The sequence below is a fragment of the Pleurodeles waltl genome, chromosome 4_1, assembly GCF_031143425.1.
Source record: "Pleurodeles waltl isolate 20211129_DDA chromosome 4_1, aPleWal1.hap1.20221129, whole genome shotgun sequence".
Taxonomy (NCBI): Eukaryota; Metazoa; Chordata; class Amphibia; order Caudata; family Salamandridae; genus Pleurodeles; species Pleurodeles waltl.
In genome coordinates, this window is record NC_090442.1 from 243,716,414 (window position 1) to 243,743,695 (window position 27,282).

Here is a 27,282-nt window from a genome sequence, read left to right on the forward strand (position 1 = left end):
AGCACCAAAACGGATGTGCTTCCAAAACAGCGAAACGTCGTAAAGAATCATTGTTGCTTGGCCCCAGGAGATCAAGATGTTAAGCTGTGGGAGAAATAATGCTGTGGGGCACTTTGGAGTAGCTGGAGCTGGCTGTCTCTTTCCTGACCTCTTCAAAGCATCATTCCTCCTGCGGTGTCCTCGTTCTTCTGGAGGTCACTTTAAAGAAAATCCAAACTAAGAAAAAAAACCTTGCAGTGGCTTATAGGGCTATATTTCTTGGCCCACATCATTTCTTTTGCTGTGTTTTTGTTGTTTTGTAGTGCTTTGAAAAGGTCGTGGGAGCCAGGTTTGTGCTTTACAGCACTTCCAGTGTGGAGACAGTCGCCCCAGTGGTCCAGGACCTCTTAGCACGTGCTACAGCAACAACGATGACTGGTGTTTGGAATGGACACAGAAACAGGATGCTAAGTGGGGGAGGGCAGTAAAACATAGTAAGTGAGGGGGGCAGGGAAGAGAGCTGATACGTGCACTTTGTTGGAACAGGAATTTCTTCTGCATCTTGCACGGATGTGTTGCTGTGCCCTAAGTGCACAACTGCATGTATGATCTGATATCCTGATTTTCACTTTGGCCCTATTCTCGTACTTTTAGTGTTTACGCAGAGGCTTAGGCCTGTCCTGTGACCTGGAGGAATTCCTCAACCGTGCCTTCATAGTGGACCGAGGTCTACTGTCCCTGACATGGGTATAGCACATAATGTGGTGGTGACAGAATACTGTGTTTTTGGAGTTTGATAGTATGACATGACCTTTTTTATCTGTGTAACTTTACACTGTATGCCACATTCTCAGTGACACTGTTACATACGTGCACAGAACTTTGCACTAGCGTCCTGTTTGTATTTTGTGGGTGAGTACTAAGGCTAGTGAGATCCATTTTGGATTTTTCAGATCCCTGCCTGCAGTGGACCACATATTGGGGCCTCTAATATGGCAGTGCCCATATCACAGCTCAGCCGAGGGAATCAAGAGCGTGACAAGTTACAGCGCCAATATCCGAGAACTGCAGGTGTAACTCTGTGCCCTCAATGAAGATTGGTCCCTCGAGAAGGGTATTGTGAGTTGGCATAGTACAAGATGGAGGATGAGGACAGCTTATCCAGACAGTGGAAGTGTATTGCCTGCATATCTTTGGCTGAAGGGTGGGGCTCTAGATGCTAAAGTGATGAGGCTTTTGGGGGGGGGAGGGGGGTATCTTTTCATAAGGCCTTTTGTTAGCAAGGAGCTGCTGAATAGTTCTTTCTGACAACTGTCATTGAAGATAATGGTGAGGAGTGGGACTGTACTGTCTCTTTAAGGTGAGGAGGGTTCTAGGTCAGGACTTCCCTTTTGTCTAGCCCTCATTACTACTTAAGAAAGCCTGATCACAGCCCGGGGCAGAAACCTCACACTTCATTGTACCTGTGCTGTGGGTGTTCCAAGTTGTAAAATGCTTAGTACTCTCTGCTTTGGGAAGCATCCTTCTACACCAGTGGTCTTCAGACGTTTTGATGCCTCACCACCCTCTCACCCCAGAAGAACAAACCTATTTTCCTCTAAATTATTCTATACTCAGCTCTTGAACATATTTAATGATGGAAACGTTGCATCTTTGTTTAGCTATCCCCTTTTAAATTACACTTGAGTATGTGTTTGCCAACATGCTAATGGCAACCTAGACGCCCTAAAAGTGTAAGAATATCCACTGTGTGATCCTTTATCAGAAATTGGGGGAGTGAGTGAGTGAGGGTTATTATGAGCCCTCCTTCCACTCTCCATGCACAAGTTTACACCTGCTACCAGTGAGGGCATAAGTGAAATACATTACTGATGGGCCATTATAGAGTGGCTCACTGCTGGTATGTTTTCTGCTGAAAAACGAGGTCCCTAACATAACAATTGAACACATACAATTCACCCAGTCTAAATACTATGAGATTGAGATGCTCCTAGGTGGGTTAGCCCCAAGAATAAGGATGAAAACCATCAAATGAAGAAGAGACAGCTGAGATAAACAACAAAACAATTGAATAATGAGCAAGGGGCTGACCCAAGCCCGGCTTTGTATATTGTAAACAAATGTATTGGCCAAAGCTAATTGTAGCTGAGCCCTAAAGATATATCAAAACATGCCTAAATGCTTCCACAGCAATTTATTACTCTGTTATTCATTGTACAACGCTCTGAAATCTGGATAATCGGTGTTCACGCAACATAAGCCTTTTTTCCCCCTCTCTGTAAATACTGATCGATTTCCTGCATAATTAATGCAGTTGTTCCCTTTTAACCCTTTTTACTCAATGTTTAAATTCTCCTTTAACCGGTTACTTCTAGCTCCTATGCTTCTGTTTGTACGAACGAACAACGTGTATTTATAATCTAATACTTGTATTTACCATCTTTCGTAACCTTGTTAATGGCAATGTGCTTAAATGTAGGGATCCAATTAACCAACAGTGGCTGTCAGTTATTCACTATTCAATATACAGTATTCTTAAAGCTTTGTGAGTGTAGTTTGCGCTACATAAGACAAAATATAACGAAAATGTTTAAATTCCCTGATGCTATTGGATAATTTCTGACCTAACCAAAGCTGACATTTTCAGCTGTTACACAGTTCAATAATACATGGATTGGATGTATTAAAAGTTCTGCAAACCTTTTGCATTCAGTTTAGTTCAATGAAACTTCTTAAGTAAAGATTGAGTTTCAATCTAAAAGCTGTCACTTAAAGCAGATTTGGTAAGCCTTCAAACAGAGCTGTCATAAACTGCATGGTTCACGTTTTATGAAGAGAGGCACTCAATTAAATGATATGGCCGTTTCAAGACAAGCATAATATTTCAAACTTTTATGCATATCAGATTGAGTCGCAAGGAAACTGCATAGAAAAGTTGTATATACCTGTTTAATAAGGGTGGGTGAAGTCCTAAGCAGGTGCAGATCATCTGTGGTGTCTGGTCTAAGGGAACTAGCTCCACTTCTCTTTAAACCTGATACCTCATACTTGGCGTCATGGCTCTCCCCTTTATGGTCTGCTGCTAAGTCCTCTTTTACTCCGTATTCTTGTAAATGCTCGATTCTTGTCCTTTATTTTATGGTCAGGGAATTACTTTGTTCACGTTGAATGTCTGAGGAAGCTCCATAACTTTAAGAGCCATCCATTCTGTCCAGTGAGTAAAGTCGGTGAGAGTGAAGCGTGATTCAGGTCAGCAAGTCTCAGACCGAATATTGTATTGTATTGTAATAGTATTTCTATAGCGCTTACTACCCCTGACGACTCGTCGAAGCGCTTATGCACCATTAAGGGGATAAAACAGGTGTGCCTCTTGCTACCTCTGCTTTTCAGCCTCTATACAACGGATTCGAGGACGGCTCTTTAGATGGCAGGTCAGTCTCACTACTATTGCAGCAGCACCACATCCAAGTGCTCCAGTGTACCAGTAATATGCAGTCATCGATCACTCTCATGTTGACCCGCAGAGGACATTAGATGATTGCACCAGAGCTAACACACTTGTTGATACCATCAAAAATCATGATTTTTGGTTGAAGATTGAAGTATTGGGTGAAATGGCAAGTAAGTAACGATATATCAACCTGGCTTTTGGCAAGTTGGTGTAGGATAGCCATGATATCACGTAACAACATTTATAAGTATATAGTTTTCTCTGCAGAATATATGCCAAATTATTCGGTCAATAAGATGCTCCAATTTTAAAGGTAATACAATAAAAACGAAAAGCTTTATTGTCTTCACAGGCAGGTGGCATTTCCTGCATGGGTAGCTTCAGGGCTCGACCTCACACAGTACATCATGTTTAGTTACATTTTTGGCCTCCCATAGTCCACCTGCTAGCTTCAGAGAAGGTTGAGTTCAGCTTGATCAAGTAGGATCAGAGGAGCGGTTTCAGGTTTTCTGAAATCGATTTTATAGCAATGCTGCACCAAATTAGACTTCGGAATATGTTAAGGAATCAGAATTTTCCATCTTTATTTAAGAGTTGTCAGCCTGTTGGTTAAATGCAGGTTGTTGAACAGTATTTAAAAGGACATAATGACTTAAATTATGAAGTCCATTTAATTTACTACTGTTCACGATTAGCTGAATGCTGTTTCTGAGTGCAGTGTGAATCATGAGAAAATGTGTTTTTTTAATTTTATTTCATTTACTTACTTTTGGAGAGTTTTAGAAGCAGTTTGAAAACCTTTCCTAACAAACCCAGAATATGTAGCATGTGCTTATATAACTATCAGTCTACTGCCATTACCTTAGAATGTTACAAACCTTTGCAGCAGAGAGGAGGTTCCTGCTAGGACAGCTGCTTGTCCTTAATAGCATAAGAACATGCTAATAAGCAGATAACGTTTGTTTAAAAAACGATATCTGAGGTGGGGTCTGGCGGGCTCCAAGATGGCTGCGTCCTGCAGGGTCTTGACGTGACCCTGGCTTCGGCTCTGGGAAGCACCATCAGGAGGTGGAGTTGGGTCTCGGTACTGGCAGAAGGCGATGCTTTTCAGGTGCTTTTCCAGATCTTTGCTTGTCTCTGGACTGGATACTTGCAGTGGACCAGATATTGGGGCACCCGCAGACTCAAATATGGTAGCGCTCCCAATGCAACCTACCTCAGGGGATCAAGAGTGTGGTAAGAGTCTGTGCTGATATCTGAGGACTGTAGGTGTAACTCTGCCCTTGAAGAGGATTTTGTGGGTGTGCTTGTGTGGTTGCAACAAGGATTTGAAAAGCAACTCCCCAACAGATGCCACCAGGGGCCCTGACAGTATGCTGGGTGAAGTACTTTAACCCTACCGAATGACAGTGGGGCTCGGGCAACACAACTCTTCTTTTTTTCAGAACAAGGGCACCATGCCCCCCAAAGAACACTAGCAGCACATTGGCCATGATAAAAGCAATTCTTTTGGGTCACGGAGTCTGCCACAATAGACATCCAGTGGCTCTGATATTGAAAGAAGTCTCTCTAAACGAGAACTGCAACTACTGCAAGTATTGAAATATTTACAGAGCACCACACATCAAAATGAAAACAAGATCTCAGTGCTGGAAGGTACAGTGGAAGAAACCATGGACAGAGTACCCACCACGGAAAATTAGATTAGTTCTTTGAAAAATTGAGTTAGTGGTTGAGGGTCCCTCCAGACACAGGTTCCTTCTCTTTGCCTTTAATTGACTCTAGGTTGTTTACTGTCCTTAGTCCCGGGGAACCACATCGACCGTAGGTTCGCAGTGGAACGACGTCTTGACAGTAGTAAGTGCACCGGGCTTTGCGTTTTCTCTCCGAGCCCACCTTCCGATCAGTGATTTTACCTGGTCGTCCTCTCCTTTTCCGAGATGCTTATACGTTTTGTAAGCATCTCCAGATCGGATGGATTCCCGATTTAACTGGCAGCCCTCCGTGGGCTGTGGTTGGGAAGAGACGACTAGCATTAATGCTAGTAGAGGGACGCGCTAGTCAGCGCCGTAGATACGTATTGCTAACTTAAAATAAACGCGTTATTAGACGCGCTCTGACACCTACCCTCTTCACATTTCCGACATCTGCCGGCATTAGTGCACCGGTCGCGCGCCCTTCTATTTGACAGTCTTAGTCTTTTTCGCTTCTTTTCCTGTAATTACCGTCTACTTAACATACAGCTAATGCTAATGTTGCTGTGTGTAGGCCACAATGTGACCTCCGCCCGATAGTGTTGTTGCTTTTCTTGCTTTCTCCACTCGCTATGTAATCAGACTGCAATTCAGTATTTAGCACACCCATGTGCGTGTACACATACCTTTGTGTGAATCTTTGCTACTTGCTGATTTTTATTATCTCCTACTTTCCTCAGCCCTGCCAGCTGTGTAGGTTATTTTCTAATAGGAGACCCTAGACTAGTTTTACTCATTATTTAATATACCAAGGTCCTTCCTGTATACTAGGTGATGATTATCAGACTAATTGTTTATTCATCATACGGTTTTGTGTATTTCTTCCATACATATCTAGACCATAGTGGTTTCTTTCAACGTGATGTTTGTCCCCCGAAGAGGCCTCGTATTGAGTTTTGCAGGGTAAGCATCAAAGGAAGTTATACTAATCTATGCTTCCACCTTTTTGAACTATTATTTGTCTATTACACAGCACTTTTTGGGTGTTATCACGAGTGTAGTTTGCATTTCTGACAAAGTCACCACCGTCCCAAGTTTGTTTGTTTTTGTTGTGATGTCTTTTTTTCTATCCTTTCAGGTTCTGCTTTCCCTAGTATGGGCAGCCCAAATATTTGAAGGTACGTTTTTGAGGTCCTGACGAATTGCACAGTGAGAAACATGTTGACCATTAATGTAGAGTAACACAGGGGACCCTGTGTTTACCTCATTCCACCTATACCACTCCCTAGTATGAGAGGCGGTAGCTATAAATAGCATTTATACGTTTTATGGGGAGTGTAGACATTAATTTACTATATCCCTAGCCTTTTGTTTTTATTCGTGCCAGAGGTACTAACATTTAATTAAAGAATTCAATCGTTCCTACCTCTAGACATTTTTAACTCTTTTCATCCCAATCCTTGTTCTTTATTTTTGACCGGTACGCATTGTTACTCTAAAAGATCTCCGGCAAAGAGCCCCCGTGTGGGGCCCGTCAGGCATTGCAGCGCCGGCTTGACGAGGAGCACAGCCCTATGATGAAGCATGTCACCGAAAGGTGAGTGAGGGCTTGTGCTTACAACCTTTTGGGTTTCCTGATTTGCAGAACCGATAAAGACTATTTCCCGCCTTTTGGAACAGTGTGTGTAATATTTTGGTTTATACATCCTTCTATGCAGTACCAGGGACTTGAAAGCTGTGCTGCCTGCAGGATAAGGTTCGAAGACAAATTCACTATGTATCCTGGAGCTGCCTCTCCTGGAAGACACCGAATAATTGAACAAGCATTGGCAATGTCAGTAGCTCTGTCTTTAAATACATTTTGTATATTGAGGTGAAGCATTACAAGTAAATAGCATGGGAATACATATGTATTAGTGTGGAAGCAAAGAACTATAGATTAATATTAGTGTAGGTTAAAAGGTCAAATGACCATTGCATAGTTGAGCCAGACCTAAAAATCCATATAGGTTAATGACTGCCCTCCTCCCATCTGTGCTGCTGCCAGGAAAAATAACCCGATATAAATTATCTAGTTATTTTAGAGTTAATAGCCAGTGTGTACCAGTGAAAATTCAAGCTTAGAAAGCTGCTTAAATAAAATTCTCACAGTTGCGTGGAGTGAAAGCACACTTTGTAGAAGCGCAAAACTTCTGCTTAATCAAGTGGATGCAACCTCCTGGCTGCATCCACTCGTACTGAGGTCAGAGTAGGTAGTATTGGCTCCACTGAGTTTAGTTTTCTCTTGTCACAAAAATACTGTGTTTTTACCTATGGCCATCACTGCAGCCATTCACTGAGCTAATTCGTGGTTGATCTACTAATTGTTTCTGTGGTATATAGGTATGATGTAATATTTTGGCATATGCTGCAGTTTGCACCAGGCCTGGCATTGAGCCGTACCTAAACTGGCCAGTAATCAACATCACAGGTTTTTGCTAACAACACTAAGGCTGAAAATATTCATTTCCTATTGGCTCATCAACTGCAGGGTACCTATATTGTTAACTGCATTCCCATGGGATGGTCGCATTGCACAATAAATGTTGCACTTTATGCTTTTTTGTAAATTTTATTCCTCATTAAAAAAACTGTACATTTGACCCTTTTTAAAAAACAAAACAAGAAAAAACAGGCCAATTGTAGACCATGCAGGGCTGCTTTGTTTTTTTCTGTAGTCACTTGCCATGGTGAAGATGTTTTTTAACTGCATCTTTTATACAGCGAGCTAAACGCCTGACGGCATCAATTGTATTTTGATTTAACAGCCCCCCCCCTTATCATGCGTTCTAAAGTTCATTTTGTAATGTTTTTATTTGACCTTTTTATGCTGTCTGTATTGTGCTTCTTTTATGGTCACATGATAGAATAAAGAATGTTGATGATGAGTGTGATCTAATAGACAGATTTGAACCTAAAGAGCCATATGCTGCACGATTTATGTAGGACGGCAAAGATAATGAATGTAGATGTGAAGAAACTGCCATGAGATATTTACGGATTATGTTAAGAGCTATTTTTTAATTTGTTTTATCATTTGTTAATTGTTAAAATGTTTATATGAAACTGTTGCAGCATTGCTACAGTGAATTTGTAAATGAATTGGTAAGCTTTTATTAATTTATAAATAATTTCAGCTTCTTTTAAAACTTCACTTATTGTCATGAATCAAATAGAAATGAATTTCATTGCACAACCTGCTGCGTCGGTTTAGGATAATGTAGTCTAGACACACCCAGTTACAGCACCTTGTCGTCTCTTACAGCCTCTTGGAGGAGTCGTATGTCATGAAGGATCCGTTCACCCCTGACAAGGAAAAATTCCTGATTCTTGGATCCAGGTGCAGCCTGTGCAGCAACATAGTCTGCGTTGGCACGGTGAGTTAACCATGAAGGTTTTTTATTGCTATTTCGGCAACTGTACAATTTTGGAATAGTGATAGACCACATATTTAAAAAAATAAATAAAAAAAAAACATACCTTCAAATTTTATTTTATTGTTTTATGTACGGCACAGTAAAGTAAAAGATTGCCATTAAGGACATGATTAGGGTTGGGTGGTCCAGGAGGTCCAGAATTACCGATTTCAGCTGGCAATCCTTCCTCTGCACCCTTCAATTATAAGTTATTTTGCCCGGCATGGAAAATGATTTGCAGAAGTGTTTTTACCAGATAAAAATCTTCATACAGATTCCATTTCCATGCAGACAAAGAAATCCTAAGTTGCGTCCATTTACCACCTGCTTTCAAGCAGGGAGCAGGTGGAAGCAGAGGGATAGCTGCTGGTCTGGAGGTGCTGATCTTAAGGATGTCCGAAGTATGTGAGGCTGGTTCTAGAGAGAGAGAAGAAAATTCATTGTTCCTCCCATGTGGTGACTGCAGCTCTCCTCATCCACACTGTATTATACCAGCTACTGTTAACTTCGTTTTTCTAGTCGCACACTGGGTAAATCCACATTCTTGAATACCAGATATCTTGTGATCCCTATCCTGCAATGCTGCTTATAATCTGACTTTTCGTGATAGACTGAAATCAAAAACAAAGATTAGTCCAAGTAAAATAGTCATTCTGAGTACAGCAGATTGGTAACCTGATTATCTGACACAAATGGACTAATCATTTTTAGGTCTCCGCTAGACAGGACTCGCGCTGCCTCTTTGAGACATGTTGTGTATATTTTGTTGGCTTACAGCCCGCTTGCAGCCTTTTTATTCGTTCCGCCCATTGTCCTTTATTGGTGAATCCTTCTTTGTCTCTTTCCTTTTTATGTTTTGTTCCCTCCCACGGAGCAGTGCCCAAATACTATATCTTTGTGCTTTGGTTGTTTGTGTTTTGTGGAACCATTTTTTTCTTGGTTTGTTGCTACTGTTTGGCTGTCTTCAGTGGGTGCGTGTTCAGCTTCGGTGCCCCTCACTGCTTGCATTTTATTGCATCTTCCTTTGTTGACTTAATCTCCCCATGCCCCCAACAACCACCTCCTCCTGCTCATGGCTGCTTGCATTTTATTGCATCTTCGTATTTTTCCTAATCTCCCTGTGCGTCTCCCCAGCACCTTCGGCCTGTCGCTACTTGCCACGCTAAACCCCTGTTACTGTATACAGAGCCTCTCCTCGCCCCAAGATCTTCTCCCACCGACACTTCTTTTCCCATTGCTGCTGCTTGATCCTGTGCTAATCGCTTAATCTCCCTGTACCTGCAAATTTGAATGTGTTCTTGTGCAATGTAACTGGGTTCACTTAAAGCTCTCCAATACCTTTGGGTTGAGTTTGCGCTGTAGGATATCTGGATGGACGGACTTAGGGACGCAACATCAACCAGAGGCGAGGGAGAGGCACATCAGGGAGACCACCAGCCAGAAGGCCACGGAGGCGTGCAGGCGCTGGCAGGTTCTCAAAAGTGGAGCACCGCACATCAGGATTTCAGTAGTCATCCGTGCATGGCTACTACATCACCCTGTTGGAGGGACAGTGACTTCGTGTGACACTCCAAGGCCACTGGGAGCCTGGTTGGCAGGTTCTGGGTGAACAAAATCTGCAGAAAATATCAAAAACACTACTTCTTGCGCAGGTTAAAGTGTAGGCACTCCTGAAAGGACTCGTAAAGCTGTGTAATGTAAGCTTTTGTCCTTATGTCATGTAACTGATGCTCATGTAAAGCGCTCCAATACCTTCAGGTCGAGTTCGCGCTATATAAATGTGCAAAAAGAAGCTGCATAACTGAGCCATTACTGAGGTTAAAAGGTGCGCGTATAAGTGGGATCGAAAGCCCATCTCATTCTTATCTGACCATAACAATAAAGGAATGTCTCTCTTGAAATCTCTTTAAAAATCTCAGCATCGCATCATTAAACAGCACACTTTAAACAGAAAAACAAATGTGCCACCAGTTTGCTTTCAAATACCTCACTTTAAGTCCTATTTAAGTTCAGGTGCATGTAGTGTTCTGCAATTAGAGCAAATCAAAGTATTGTTTCCCCTCTCTTTGTGTGTTAATATTTTATATATTGTAGCCAGTCGTGGGTCACGGGGGGGATGGGGGCTATTTAGGAATATTAATAATTTTTTTTTTCAAACAAAAAAAACTTACCTGCATGCCGCGGATCCTCCGTCTCTGTCAGCAGCAGACAGGCACAGGCTTCCAGCCTGCCCTGCGGCCAATCCTGACGCTGCCCGGCCTGGGATCCTGTTTCTGCTCTCTCCAGCCTGGCAACACAGTTCCAGGCTGGAGAGTGCACAGTACGCATGTGTTTTTGGCCGGCCCAAGACAGCCGGTCAAACACACATGCGTGCTGAGGGGAGTGCACACTGCACTCCCCTCACTGCTTTTCACCCCCAGTGCCCCACCCCTTTAACAATGAAATGAAAATGAACTTAGTTTATTATCCTTTCATTGTTAAAGGATTTGCAGCTATTGCTGCTGGCAGGGTGGGTGGGGTGACGCCATAGCGGAGGAGCCTATACTGATTGTATCGATGGTATGGCGCTCATGACATTAGGACATGCTTTAAAGCACTAATAAAAACTGTATGCCAGTCCTCACGGACCTTGTCACACATTTTGTAATGTCTCACAGACAACTGTCTTTGACATAATTCGTCATGCCTGAGAACCATACCATAGAAATGATAACAGCACATCAGGCTACAGCTCCCTGAGTCAGTCACGTCATTCAGTGAGCTGTGTTTTAATGCAGGCATGTGTTGGTAGGCCAGAAAGGGTGCCAGGCGCTCTGGTGCAGGCAGACAAAATGGGCACCCGCTCTGCTGGTTGGCTATAAAAATAAAACCATAATGGGAGTTCAGATGCTGCCTAAGATGACTGATATCTGGTGCCACTGCACGGGCGCGCGCTTGTTCATTACTTTATGATCTGTAACTGACCAAATGTTTCTAAATGCTTATTTAAAAAAATATATATATATATAGTACTTGCATCGAGCAAGATCGTGATTTCTTTAGCCTCTGTCCGAAACAAATTACCTTTAAGCGCCGGTCATCTGAGTAAAGATCCTGCCCAGTGTGCCCCCCAATACTGTATGGTCTCGCCAAAATCAATTGCCACAGCCATTAGGTCCCAAAGGCGACTCTCTATGTATCTTTTTATCTTTCTTTTTTATGTTATCGATCTATCTACCTATCTATTATCTACCCATCTATTTTTTGTCTATTGTTTATCATTTATCTAGCTAGCTATCTTTTATCTATCTTGTATCTATCTGTTATCTATTTTTTATCTATCTCTTTTACCTATCTATCTGTTATCTGTCTCTTGTCTGTCTACCTATTTCTTTCATCTATCTATCTATCTTTTATCTAATAATCTATCTATCTTTTATCTATCTATCTTTCTATCTTTTATCTAGCAATCTTTTATCTGTCTAGCTATCTGGGGTCTATCTAGCTACATTTTATCTGTCTTTTACCTATCCATCTCTTATGTCTCTTACTTATCGGTTTCTAACTTTTATCTGGCTACCTATCTATCTTTTATCTATCTAGCAATCTTTTATCTATCTAGCTATCTTTTATCTACATAGCTATCTTTGTCTATTTGTATCTATCGTTTATCTACCTATCTTTTATCTGTCATTTGTCTGTCTATCTTTTGTCTATTTCCTTTTGTCTATTCATCTTTTGTCTATTTACAGATACAATTAGCAGATAAACCGTACCAAAGCATTTTTGCGCTTACTTGGTCGCTTCCTGTATGCCGCTGACCTTGTTATGATAACAGCTTTTACACCAGCCATAAAGCACGCTTGTGCATGACACCATTCCTAAATGGGTCGTCAGGATTACATTGGAAAGCTTTTAATACATTTCTCAAATGAAACGAGAACATATGTCAGGTATGTTGCCAAGCGAAATTACTTTTATACAATCTAGGCTAGCCAAACAGTAATGGCCGTTTCCCAACATTGTGAAAAAATTACAGGCGCCCAACTAATTTCTTTGACAGAGTAGTTATATGTATTTTCCGCTTGTCTGCTTATGACCTCTGCCGTGGAGTTGTTTCAGTAAACTGCGAATGTGTTCAGCTATTCCGAGTGACTGTTTGCTTTTGCATTTACCCCATTCCTGCAAAACAAGGGAGCGTTCTGTTGCACAATTAATTTTTAAGTCACTTAAGCACTTATTATTTTATATGCTCCCACTTTTTGAACAGTAAGAAACATAGTCCAAAGGTTAACCGCTAGAGGGACTATGGCTAAACATGGCTAAACACATTGACATTGAAAGCTCAAATGCCTCTGGAATTGCCGAGACCAGTTGACTTTGCCAATGCTTGTTATTTAGTCTAAACACTTCAATTTGTGTATACCGAGCAAAAACATAAATCAAGCTTTCTTGCGATTGACGCAATTGGGCAGGCCTACTTTCTCAGCAGAGCAAAAGTTAAAATAAGACATAATAAAGAGGTGATGCTCGAGGGCAAGTGCTACAGATGACCCAAACTAACAAATGTCAAACTCTCTTCTGTAATGCCTATAATAAGTGCCGGGGGTGAAGCCAGAGTGCATGTGTCGCTCTCAGCTAAGGGCCTGCCAATGACGGCCCTGATTACTGTACCACCTCAAATCCTTATTCCATTCTAATAGTTCCATTTATACCACATATGCTCAAAATGTTTTGTGACACCTGACTGCAAACCAACACTGATTCCTGCGAAAAGTGGAGAAACCAGGCAAATTCTGGATGAAAACACAAGAGGGGAAAATTAAGTTTATTGACCAATTCCAGAGTAGGGCTTTGACGAGCTAACGCTATTAACTGGCTGTAGTTATTGCCAGTGGTTAAAAAAAAAAAGTATTGACTGAAATAAAATTTTAGTCCTATGAATGAGTAGAAGCAGGGTGATTGTGAAAGGTGATCTCTTTCAATTTTAAGTGTTCCCATAGGAGTTTCCTCATTACCTCACAAGGAAGGAGTTCCATTTCCAGCTGTCGTTTAATGCGACCGATAAACCGGTCTCCCCAATATGGTGACATGTGTGTCCCGTACATTGACGCCAATGCTATTGTGATATGAATACTACAGAGGAGCAGACAGATCAAATCTGTGGATGCATTTTATATCTCCTGTGCTCTAGTAATCTGGCTTGCTTGGGGGTTCAAATAAAGTAGTTTGTAGTTTTAGGTCTTCTTGCTGGTAAGATGATGCTTTTCATTAATCCACATTGTAGCTCGATGTGGTAAGCAGACTTGACTGTAGAAGTAATCCAAATATCAGTTTAACAAACTTTATAACATTTTGTAAGAAATACAAACAGGGGGCAGTATAGAACTTACTGCACCACACCATGCCATCGGTGTCCCCTGCAAACACATGGCACAATGTAGTTGCATGGCCAGAAATACATTAACATTGAGTTTGGGGTGCCGTAGAGGAAAAACTTTGGATACAGGTTGACTCAGGAAGGCATTTGGGGCTGGCATATGCAAACGCATAGACTCCGGAAGACCCAACTAAGGGCATATATCCTGGCTGGGGGGGTAACCCTTCTAGCATGGTAGGACCTTAGATCTGGTGGGGGAGAGAGGGCTCCTACGTTTTTGTTAATGGAGCAGTGCATATTGAATTGTCAGGTGCCCTGGTGGTTGGTCAGAAGTGAAAGTTACCCTCTATGGGAGTCTAAAGTTGGGCACTGCCGTCAATTCCCTTTACACCACCCCCTAGGACTGTATTGTGCCTTCTTGAAGAAGGGGTGGATCAGGGCTATTGGCCAGGAATCGAGTTTGGTAGCGGCCGGGGGAGGGGAGTTCCACCATCCGAGACAGCAAAGCCCTCCCTGAAATGTGCTATAGGTCGATGGCCAGGCCCCTTGCCCTATCTTGCTAGAGGGAAGTCTCCTCTGCCTCCACTCACCTAATGAAGGTATTCTCCCAGGGTTCTGCAGATGGGAATAAAGAAAGGTTGTGCTGGAGTGCTTCTCCAGTGTAGGAGCCATATCCAAGAAGCAAAGCTCTGTCTTACGCTGGTTGGGGCATCTGAGATTTCCCAGTGCACAAACCTCTGAAGAGTTGATCCCTGCTATTCCTGTGGTTATCTGAAGGCGGTGTAAAACATCCCCGCACAATGGGCGAATTTGGATATAGTCCCTCATAGTATATGCCATAGGCAGGAGTGCTGTATCTGGCGCAAGTTAAAGTGCTCCCGGAAAGATCCTGGAGATCCATAGGGGGTGGAGTAAGGTAGACTTTCTGAAGTATGCAGATCGGGACCTTCTTCAGGTAGACCCACACTCTGGCTCACTCCTTCTCATGGAGGGTCCTGTCAAACTCTGCTCCCACCCATTGCTTAGTTTCTGCTGCAGGGCCTTTGTCTGTTCTGTGAGGGGTCTGACCAATCAGCTGAGTCAGTGTGTGGTCATCGCCGAGGGTATATATGGTTTGTAGAATCTAATAGACAGCACGTTCTATATCCTTGATTCCCCAAAGGTCCCCAAGGGCGCAGTGAGCATGGCATATAGTAGAAATTGTCCATCATGAAGACCAAACTGGTCCATCAGAGCTTCGAAGGACAGAGGCTGTCCATTTTCGAAATGCCCTGCCGAGGTATGTGATGGCCATCCAAAGGAGGCATGGGGATTCGGGCTGCAGGTGGGCCTCGGAGAGCATACATAGGCTGAACTAGAATATCTATCAAAAGACCAGAATCTAGTCGATTCTCTGTTCCCTATAAAAATGTAGGTGATAGAAGACTAGTCTGATCCCAATGTCCATTCAGAGATGAGTCAACTCTTGCTCTTCAATCTGGAATATATTGTGTGTATTTGTGGTCTATCAAATCTTGAGAAATTGGTGATTACCTACAGATTAATCTAGCACAAGGGTGGAATCGTCATGGTAGTGCTGTCAGCGTAAATGCCACCACAGGTTGAATTCTGTAGAACCTTTGAGGTGAGGATTGAAATAACAGAGCAAAAACTGTCTGATGGCTTGAGATGTGTCTCTCAAGCATAATACTGTTCTGCACCACTGCATTAGCCAAGGCATTGATGGTTGTTAAGGCTCCCCAGACCTAAGCAGGTGAATTCAGGAGTGCACACATTAGCATGCAAGGAAGGAGAGCAAAGGAACGACTTAACATTGTCAATCAAAGAAGGCAAGGGACAGAAAGCCGAATATGGTGGACACTGCTAACTGAGCTCCACGCAGCCTCCCTTCAGTAATCTGGCATATAGGTCCAAATTGCTGCTCATCTGTGAGAGTGACGACGGTGACGCTGTAAAGAGCACCCCTGGATTAGGGCAGAGTACCCTTGACACCCCCATGTGCGACAGAGAACATATAGAAGCACGTCAAGTGGTGATGTTGGGGAGGCCCTCCTCTGATTGCGGCTAAGTGGATTGGGGCCTCAGTCCCATAATTCACTACAGCATCAGAGGGTAGACCTGTGAAAGCCCAGCTAACAGAGAAATCCTACTCCCTCTTGGGGGGTGGTTGGTCTCTTGCTGTGAGTGTAAGAGGGTGCGACTGACTGAGGGTGTGTGTATGGTGCTGCCCTCTAGGATCTCCATGGGGAGTGGTCAGGACATCAGACATAAGCTGCCCAAAGATTGGATTTACCTAGGGTTTGGGGCCGATCAAGCAAAGGGCGAATCCATGCGGCTGAGCGCAGTCTTGCCATGATAGGCTTGGGGAGTAAATCTTGCAAAGCAGACCTTGGGACTTGGACTGGCCTACCTCCTGCCTACATTAAGTGATATTCCATGGGAGATATATGGCCAATGAATCAAGCTCTTAACTGACACTTGGTTCACTACCTGTTGAGAGCCAATCCCACCTCTTTCCGCTGAATCTGGTGAGACCCCCTGAAGAAAGGGCACCGATGTGCAATGGGGAGGTCCCTTCAATTGTTCTGTGCACCTTGGGCCTTCTGCAATCAACAAAGATCGCAGACAAGTCTAATGACAAAGGGATGAATTTGGAAGATGGAAAACTGAACACAATGACCAAATGCCGACTCCAGACAGTTATGATACATCCATAACACAAATAAAATTGGATAAGTTACTTCTAGCAATCATTCATGCCAGAGAGACCTTGAAATACAAAATAGACCGGGTTCACATATACATGGGGCAGCTGAGGGATAATCACATAAAACAGTCAAGGGTAGCATGATGGTGGAGTACATGGGAGACTGACTCCAGAGTGTGGTGGCCCCACAGTATCTCTTAACCTTTTTGTGGTTTGAGGGAATACAGGTTCTTGGCTAGACCACGGTTGCCTGGATCATCCAGTGATAAACTATAAAGACAGAGATACGGATCTCCTGCTGGCTAGGAAGCTTTGGCCATTTCACAGTAGAAAAGGGCCAAGGTTATGTTATTACCTGACTTCACGTTGGCAGTGGAGTAACAATGATTGTTGTTTGTGGAAGTGAAGAGACGGCTAAGAGGGGAAAAAAGCATCAAATATGACCTGTTCCCAGTGCGCCTGAAAAGTGTAGGAAAGTAGCCTCTTTCTAGCTTGGTTACCCCCACTTTTGGCCTGTTTGTAATTGTGTTTGACTTTGTCTACTGGGATCCTTCTAATCAGGACCCCAGTAGTTTTGCGCTCTCCCTTAAATTACGGTTGTTGCATACTGGTAAGCCAGTATTTCATTGACAATTGGCATACTGGTGCCCCCTTTTAAATCCTTAGTATATGATACTTAGTTACCCAGGATATTGGGGTTCCAGGAGATCCCTATGGGCTGCAGCATATCTTTTGCCACCCATAGGGAGCCCATGCAAAGGCTTCTACGGTACCGCCATTGCAGCCTGTGTGAAAAGGTGCATGCACCCTTTCACTGCCATTTACAGTCCACCTGGTCACTTATAAATCACCCCTATAGCAGGCACTCCAGCCCTGAGGGCCGGGTGCAGAGTACCTGTGTGTGAGGGCACCCCTGCATTAGCAGAGGTGCCCCCACGACCTCCAGGACCATTTCACAGACTTCGTGAGCGCGGGGACGCCATTTTACGCATGTACTGGACATAGGTCACTACCTTTGTCCTGCGTCATAATGGTAACTCCAAACATAGGCATGTTTGGTATCGAACATGTTGGAATCATACCCCATGACTATAGCAAGCATTGGTTGTATGATTCCATGCACTCTGGGGGCTCTTTAGAGGACCCCCAGTATTTCCATTCCAGCCTTATGAGGTTTTCCAGGCAGCCCCAGCTGCTGCCACCTCTCAGACGGGTTTCTGCCCTCCTGCTGTTTGAGCAGCTCAAGCCCAGGAAGGCAGAACAAAGGATTTCCTTTAGGAGAGGGGTGTTACATCCTCTTTCTTTGGAAATATGTGTTACAGGCTTGGGAGGGATAGCCTCCCCAAGCCACTGAAAATGCTTTGAAGGGCACATTTGGTGCCCTCCTTGCATACTCAATGCATAGTCAACGCCCGCCTATCCCACTTCCTCGAAGAAAACAACACTCTTGACCCCTCACAATCCAGGTTCCGCAAGAACCACAGCACGGAAACCGCCCTCATTGCATGCACTGACGACATCAGGACTAAAGTTGACAAAGGCGAGACCGTCACACTCATCCTCCTAGACCTCTCCGCAGCCTTTGATGCTGTCTGCCACCACACACTCCGCACACGCCTCCACAACATAGGAATTCGCCACAAAGCCTTAGACTGGCTCACCTCCTTCCTCACCGACCGGACCCAGAGAGTCCGCCTTCCACCTTTCCACTCCACCGTTACCAAGATCATCTGCGGAGTCCCCCAAGGGTCCTCCCTCAGCCCCACACTCCTCAACATTTACATGATCCCCCTAGCCAACATCCTTCGATGACACGGAATCACTATCCTCTCCTACGCAGATGACACCCAACTCATCCTCTCCCTCACCCGCAACCCCACCCCCGCCAAAACCAACCTACACGCTGCTCTCCTCGACACCGCCAACTGGATGACATTAACCACCTCAAGCTGAACTCCAACAAAACTGAGATCATCATCTTCGGCCCCAACAAAACCACATGGGACGACACCTGGTGGCCCACCACCCTAGGCCCCGCACCCACCCCCGCAAACCACGCACACAACCTCGGCATCATCCTGGACCCCTCCCTCTCCATGACACAACAAATCAATGCTCTAACCTCCTCCTGCTTCCACACACTCCGCACTCTAAAAAAAAAAAAAAAAAAAAATCCTTCAAATGGATTCCCCCAGAGACCAGGAAGACAGTCACCCATGCACTCATCAGCAGCAGACTAGACTACGGTAACGCCCTCTACGCCTGCACCACAGTCAAACTCAAACGCAAACTCCAGAGAATCCAGAACACAGCCGCACGCCTCGTCCTTGGCCTCCCCCGCCACAAACCAATCTCAGCACACCTCAAATCCCTTCACTGGCTCCCCATAGACAACAGAATCACATTCAAGATCCTCATCCACACACACACATCTCTCCACAACATCGGCCCAACCTACCTCAACGAAAGAGTGAACTTCCACACACAACCTCCGATCAGCCGACCTCGCCCTAGCCACAGTCCCCCGCATCCAACGCACCACCACAGGAGGCAGGTCCTTCTCCTACCTCGCCCCCAAAACCTGGATCTCCCTCCTCACCAACCTTCGCAAAACCCAAGACCTCCTGCTCTTCAGAAAGAACCTCAAGACATGGTTGTTCGAACAGTGTCCTCCCCCCTCTAATCCCCCTCCCCCGATCCTCCCGCCCAAGCGCCTTGAGACCCTCACGGGTGAGTAGCGCGCTCTATAAATCTTTTTGATTGATTGATAATCCAGTCTACACCGGTTCAGGGACCCCCAATCCGTGCTCTGGTGCGAAACTGGACAAAGGAAAGGGGAGTGAGCACTCCCCGGTCCATCACCACCCCAGGGGTGGTGCTCAGAGCTCCTCCAGAGGGTCCCTGGGTTTTGCCATCTTAGATTCCAAGTTGGCAGGGAACTCGGAGCATCTGAGTGGCCAGTGCCAGTCGGTGATGTCAGAGCCCTCCCCTGATAGGTGCTTACCTGTTTAGCTGACCAATCCCCCTTTCAAGACTATTTAGGGTCTCTCCTTTGGGTGGTTCTTCAGATTCGGATTGCAAGACTCCTGCAGGAATCCACCGCATCCTTTATGTCACCTTCTTACTGAAGAAACTGTATCTGGACCCTCCAGGAACTCTACAAACTGCAACAAAGAAGCAAAGACGACTTCTGCAACATTGTATCTTCAGCTCCTGCCAGCAACTGCAACTGTTTCCAGGTCGGGCATCCTCAGAGGACAGCCTGTCTTCAGCTTGCACCAGAAGAGCAAAGGAATCTCCCTTGGAGTGAAGGAGTTACTCCCCTGCTCCAACAGGCACCTCACTGCATCCATGACCGGCTGCGTGGATCCCCTCTCCTAGTGAAGGTTGGGTGCAAAGTTACTTAGTGTGTGGGCACCCTGGCACTAGCCAAGGTGCCCCCACATTGTTCAGGGCAAATTCCCCGGACTTTGTGAGTGCGGGGACACCATTACATGCACGCACTGTACATAGGTCACTACATGTCTAAGATCATGGAATTGTCACCCCAATACCATCCTGGTATTGGGAGGGACAATTCCATGATCCCCCGGGTCTCTAGCACAGAACCCAGGTACTGCCAAACTGCCTTTCCGGGGTTTCCACTGCAGCTGCCAACCCCTCAGACAGGATTCTGCCCTCTTGGGGTCCAGGCAGCCCTGGCCCAGGAAGGCAGAACAAAGGATTTCCTCAGAGAGGGTGTTACACCCTCTCCCTTTGGAAATAGGTGTGAAGGGCTGGGGAGGAGTAGCCTCCCCCAGCCTCTGGAAATGCTTTGATGGGCACAGATGGTGCCCATCTCTGCATAAGCCAGTCTACACCGGTTCAGGGATCCCCCAGCCCTGCTCTGGCACGAAACTGGACAAAGGAAAGGGGAGTGACCACTCCCCTGACCAGTACCTCCCAGGGGAGGTGCCCAGAGCTCCTCCAGTGTGTCCCAGACCTCTGCCATCTTGGAAACAGAGGTGTCTGTGGCACACTGGACTGCTCTGAGTGGCCAGTGCCAGCAGGTGACGTCAGGGACCCCCTCTGATAGGCTCTTACCTTTCTTGGTAGCCAATCCTCCTTTCTTGGTAGCCAAACCTACTTTTCTGGCTATTTAGGGTCTCTCCTCTGGGGTATTCTTCAGATAACGAATGCAAGAGCTCACCAGAGTTCCTCTGCACTCACCTCTTCGACTTCTGCCAAGGATCGACCGCTGACTGCTCCAGGACGCCTGCAAAACCGCAACAAAGTAGCAAGACGACTACCAGCAACATTGTAGCACCTAATCCTGCCGGCTTTCTTGACTGTTTCCTGGTGGTGCATGCTCTGGGGGTCATCTGCCTTCACCCTGCACTGGAAGCCAAGAAGAAATCTCCAGTGGGTCGACGGAATCTTCCCCCTGCTAACGCAGGCACCAAAAGACTGCATCACCGGTCCTCTGGGTCCCCTCTCATCCTGACGAGCGTGGTCCCTGGAACACAGGAACTCTATCCAAGTGACTCCCATAGTCCAGTAATCCTTCTGTTCAAGTTTGGTGGAGGTAAGTCCTTGCCTCCCCAAGCTAGACTTCAAACCTGTCTACTGCGTGATTTGCAGCTCCTCCGGTTCCTGTGCACTTCTCCAAGGATTCCTTTGTGCACAGCCTAACCTTGGTCCCCAGCACTCCATCCTGCAGTGCTCAACCCTCTGAGTTGGCCTCCGACGTCATGGGACCCTCCTTTGTGACTCCGAGCCAGCTCCGGTTCACAAATCTTCTAAGTGCCTGTTCGTGTACTTCTGTGGGTGCTGCCTGCTTCTGTGGGGGCTTCTCTGAGTTGCTGAGCGCCCCCTCTGTCTCCTCCAAGGGGCGACATCCTGGTCCTTCCTGGTCCCCAGCAGCACCCAAAAACCTCTACCACGACCCTTGCAGCTAGCAAGGCTTGTTTGCAGTATTTCTGCGTGGGAACACTTCTACAACCTTCAGCACACAGTGGGACATCTTCCATCCAAAGGAGAAGTTCCTAGCTTTCTTTGTTGTTGCAGAATCCTAAGCTTCTTCCATCCAGAGGCAGTTTCCTTGCACCTTCATCCGGGGTTTCCTGGGCTCCTGCTCCCCCTGGACACTATTGTGACTCTTGGACTTGGTCTCCTTGCCTTGCAGGTCCTCAGGTCCAGGAATCCGTCTTTAGTGCCTTGCTGGTGTTTGTGGTTCTTGCAGAATCCCCCTATCTCGACTATTGTGTCCTTTTGGGGTAGTAGGTGTACTTTACTCCTACTTTTCAGGGTCTTGGGGTGGAGTATCTTGGACACCCTGACTGTTTTCTTACAGTCCCAGTGACCCTCTACAAGCTCCCATAGGTCTGGGGCCCATTCGTGATTCGCATTCCCCTTTTGGAGTATATGGTTTGTGTTGCCCCTAGACCTATGTTCACCTATTGCATCCTATTGTAATTCTACACTGTTTGCATTACTTTTCTTACTCTTACTTACCTGTTTTGGGTTTGTGTACATATAACTTGTGTATATTACTTACCTTCTTACTGAGGGTACTCACTGAGATACTTGTGGCATATTGTCATAAAAATAAAGTACCTTTATTTTTAGTAACTCTGTGTATTGTGTTTTCTTATGATATTGTGCTATATGATATAAGTGGTATAGTAGGCGCTTTGCATGTCTCCTAGTTCAGCCTAAGCTTTGCCATAACTACCTTCTATCAGCCTAAGCTGCTAGAAACACCTCTATTCTACTAATAAGGGATAACTGGACCTGGAACAGGGTGTAAGTACCACAAGGTACCCACTATAAGCCAGGCCAGCCTCCTACAGTATCTAATTGGCAATCAGTTTGCACCCTATCCAAGTAGGGACCCTCACTCTAGTTTGGATAAGGGAGATACCCATTCAGATAACGCCTATTCACCCCCTTGTAGCTTGGCACAAGCAGTTAGGCTTATCTCAGAAGCAATGTGTAAAGCATTTGAATATAACACACAGTAACACAGTGAAAACACTACAAAAGGACACCACACTAGTTTTAGAAAAATAGCCAATATTTATCTATATAAAAAGACGAAATATGATAAAAATCCAACATACAATAATATAGATATGAATTTTGCAAGAATTACTTAAAAATACATTTCCTTGAAGTCAATAGCTCTACCTGTGGCTATCACGGCGTCGTGATCAACAAAACGAACAGTTCAGGCTGGCTGCGGCGTTGCGGGCCAGCTACAGTGTTGGGAACAGTACCTTTGAAAATGCAGGGCATTGGGATCCTCTCAATAACATCTGGAGATCAGCGTTGCTGGCGTCGCAGTGTCTGTTCCGGAGGTCGGTGCAGGGGTTGTCAGGCCCTTGAAGTCACACGTGTTTGCAGATCGAATTCTAGGCTAATGGAGTCAGGAGCACTGGTGTGGATGGCGTCTGTGCTGCTGTGTGAAGCGGGACGATGCGACGTGCGGTGCCTACAGGTCACAGTACAGGCAGCGGCTTGGTGATGGCATCCAGCGGCGTCAGTGAGACCAGGGCTGCAGTGTGAAGTGGGGCAGTGCAATGCAGTGTCACCAGGTCATGGTTCACGAAGCAGCATCGTCATTGCTGAAGTGCTGTCATCGGTAGGCCCAAGTCGGCGGTGCAGCATGGGACAGGCTCCGGGCGTCATCCATCGATTGCGGTGCAGACAGGGACGTCTGTTGACGACACTGGAGTCGATCATGCTGTTGTCTCTGGACCGGTGCTGCTGTGCAGGACAGGACGGTGCTTCGTGTTCCTCACAAGCAGTGTCCACAGGCGCCGGTGTCAGCAGGAGCGGTGGCATCGGGGATGCCCAGGTTGTACTGTGAGCAAGGCAATGCTGGAGTGCATGGCCCACAGGTCACGGTGCAAGCAGCGGCTCGATGGAGGCGTCAGATGACGGTGAGACCAGGATTGTGGGGCAGTGCAGCTCCGTGCGATGGCAGGTCACAATGCAGGCCAGTGGTATCGTTGGCGGCATCGCAGTGGTTTTATTTCCTGAACAGCACAAAACACACCGTTTCCGGTGCTGTAGGCAGGTGAGACTAGAGTCTTTGGTGTCCCTGAGACTTCCAACAGGAGGCAAGTTCTACTCCAAGCCCTCATAGAACTTTCTCAAGCAGGATACACAGCAACTTTCACCCTTTGCTCTCTTTTAAGGCAGAAACAGCAACTGCAGCAAAGCAACACAGAAAAGGAGGAGTACTCTTCATCCATCTCTTCAGTTCTTCTCCTTGGCAGAAGTTTCTCTTGATTCCAGAAAGATTCTCAAAGACTGGGATCTTTGGGTCCACTACTTATACCCCTTTCTGCCTTTGAAAGTTGCCTAACTTCAAAGGGAAGTCTCTGTTGTTGACAATATTCTGCCTTGCCCAGGCCAAGCCCCAGACACACACCAGGGGTTGGAGACTGCATTGTGTGAGGGCAGGCACAGTCCTTTCATGTGTAAGTGACCACTCCTCCCTCCACTCTACCTCAGATGGCTCATCAGGGTATACAGGCTGCACCCCACCTCCCTTTCTGTCACTGTCTAGAGGAGAGGTGTAAACAGCCCAACTGCCAAACTGACCCAGACAGGGAATCCACAAGCAGGTGTAGTCACAGAATCGTTTAAGCAAGAAAATGCCTACTTTCTAAAAGTGGCATATTCAAACTAACAATCTAAAAACCAACTTAACTAAAAAAACGTTTTTTAAATTGTGAGTTCAGAGACCCCAAACTCCACACTTCTATCTGCTCTCAACGGGAATATGCACTTTAAAATTACTTAAAGGGAGCCCCCATGTTAACCTATGAGAGAGAGGCCTTGCAACAGTGAAAAACAAATTTGGCAGTATTTCACTGTTAGGACATGTAAGACACACCAGTACATGTCCTACCTTCTAAATACACTGCACCATGCCCATGGGGATACCTAGGTCCTACTGGAGGGGTGCCTTACATGTAGTAAAACAGAAGGTTTAGGCCTGGCAAGTGGGTACACTTGCCAGGTCGGATTGGCAGTTTGAAACTGCACACACAGACACTGCATTGGCAGGTCTGAGCCATGTTTACAGATCTACTAATGTGGGTGGCACAACCAGTGCTGCAGGCTCACTAGTAGTGTTTGATTTACAGGCCCTGGGCACCTCTAGTGCACTTTACTAGGGACTTACTAGTAAATCAGATATGCCAATCATGGATAAACCAAGCACCAATACAATTTACATAGGGAGCACTTGTACTTTAGCACTGATCAGCAGTGGTAAAGTGTGCAGAGACAATAAACCAGCAAAAACAGAGTCCAGTATACCATAAAAACAGGAGGTCAGAAGTCAAAAAGACTGGGGAGGCATGCCAAAAAGCTGCCAGGTCTAACAATGAAACATTGGGCTGATGTAGAACTTGAAGAAGTTGCATGTAGACAACCACAGTGGATTTGTCACCCACTCAAAAATGGGGACTGGGATGAACTCATGTACTCCTTTTTGGAAGTGGTGTATCTCGATAATGCTCAGGGCAATTAATATTGTTGAATATCTCTTCCCGTAAGTAAGAGGAGCTGTGTTAGATTCAGCAATGAAAATGGGAAACCTGATGCCCTCGTACTCTGATGCTGGACAGAAGGGTCAACCAACACCTCAACGATTGTTTGGTTTGTATGTGGATTTAATGGCTTTTGACCTAATTCTTATCACACGTTTATGTTACTTTTGATTGTGGCTGAAACCTGGTGATAATTACCACAATAGGAACATGTATGCTTCAGTGCAAAGCCCTATGTGGGATAAGTAAGCCCTGATGTGGATCCCATCCCATGCACACTGTGCCTCTGGAACCAAGCTATACTCAACTGATGAGCCTTAATAAGGGCAAAATCAATCTTGAGTTGTTCGTGTTCCGGTTCAGGGAGGGCCTGCCCTGGCAGTTCGTGCTGGACTGTTCCTATTGGAACAGGGTCAAGGCTGATTTGCATATGGCTGGGTCCAAACTTAGGTGGCATGGTGTTCAAAATAATGATGGACTGGTAAGCGGTAATGAGTAATTACCAATGGCTGAGATTAATGCAAGCATTCCATTGATCACTTTTTGTATGCTTCACCTCCAAATCAAACAGCAGCAAGCCTTTAAAGACCTTTACATCGAACTCCATTTTAATACAAAACTCTAGATATAATATATCTACTTAAGGGGATATTCTTTGTCCAGGGTCTCACATTTTGGAATCTAACTTCCACTGACCATCAAGCCCTCTTTCTTACTAGTCAGCAAAGACTGCATTCACTTGTTTTTATGAAGTATCAAGACCAATGCCAAGACACCTCATTGAGTGGAGAGCATTTTACAAATGCTGAATGTTAGAATCTGAGTTGGGCAAGGGGAACCCTTACCAACTTAAAAATAATCATTGTTTAGGCAGAAACACAGTTCATAAAGAATCTCTGCTCTACCCTTGGTAGCTACGGCACAGGCCGCTGGCATTACCCAGAAAACTGCCCGTGCAAAAAGACACCAAAATGGTAGAAATTGGATACAGGAAACCAGATATATTTATAAGCAAAGTGTCATTGAAAAGTATCAGTTTGAAGCTGACTGGACCTAGGCATGATTTAAGGCTGAAAATAGTGGAGCAGAGGTTTGATGCATCAAGTGGGTCATCCCTGTCAAGGTTTTTAGCTTTCGACTATTTTGGAAGTCCGCGTCCTCCAGTGCGGCATGTCTATGCCTGCAGCCCGCCAAGGTCCCTTTTTTTGGCTCCCCCCCCATTCTAACTTTTTTGACGCTGGCGCTGAGCCTCTTTCCCTTGATCTCTGGGATCCTTGTGCTTGGAATCTATCTGGTTTTGGCAGAACTCTCACTAAATGTGCTCTTGTGTAAGCAAATTATATAATTTGTTATAATATTGCTTACTTGTGATTAATACGTCTCAGCAAATTCCTCACTTTGAATAATTCCCAGCTATCAGACTGGGTCCGGAAACTTTCAGTGTACTTCTCCTGCTTACCACTTGGTGGTACTGTGTGGCTCCCCGTCTACATCATTCCGCTCTGGAAGTGACAAGCAGAGTTGCATATAAGCACCGCTCATGTGCGCTCATGTCAGTTCCTATCTTTCTGCACCTTTAGGCACAAATCCAGAGATTCTCTGTGGTCTTTTACCAGACTCTTTGTCAAAATTTAGCCAGTGTGCAAGTGTCATCTCACACTCAAAATCACAGGGTTCAAGCAAAGTAGGGAATGTAACAAATATCTGTGATAGACCCACAGAAAATCTCTTTGTGATGCCTTTGGCAGAGCATGACTACAAGGCCTGTGGCGACTGGGGTGGTTCCCACTCTCCTGCTCCCAAAGTCGTATCCGTGGCAGGTAGTTGTCAGGACTAGGTCGAATAAGTTGAAAAAGAAACATAAGTAATCCAGTGTGAAGCCCCATACCACCACTCTTGAATGCCAGAGAGGGTGCAGGTTTGTCAATGTGCCTCCCAGTCTTGCTCCTGATCTCCATCGAAGCAGATTTAGAGTCGTCCCAACGCAACCTGAGTTCTGTTGTCTGTCTGTGACGTTGCATCAAGTAGAAACATTCAGGAAGGCTGTGCTATGGATTTCTGGCACTATACCGGGATCTCTGATGTGCTTTT

The 27,282-nt window shown here is 45.3% G+C and overlaps 1 protein-coding gene across 8 annotated transcripts in view; it reads left to right on the forward strand.

Annotated features, from left to right (window-relative positions):
- The window catches only part of CDPF1 (cysteine rich DPF motif domain containing 1), a 183,796-nt gene that overhangs the window by 147,122 nt on the left and 9,392 nt on the right, over positions 1-27,282 (forward strand). For 7 of the 8 annotated variants that reach the window (XM_069228242.1, XM_069228236.1, XM_069228244.1 and 4 more), the window contains one exon: positions 8,429-8,540. In XM_069228242.1, coding sequence (XP_069084343.1) covers positions 8,429-8,540 — 112 coding nt within the window. Of the gene's footprint in view, positions 1-6,262; positions 6,303-6,842; positions 6,959-8,428; positions 8,541-27,282 lie in introns of all 8 variants that reach the window. The other variant, XM_069228243.1, reaches the window with a different exon arrangement.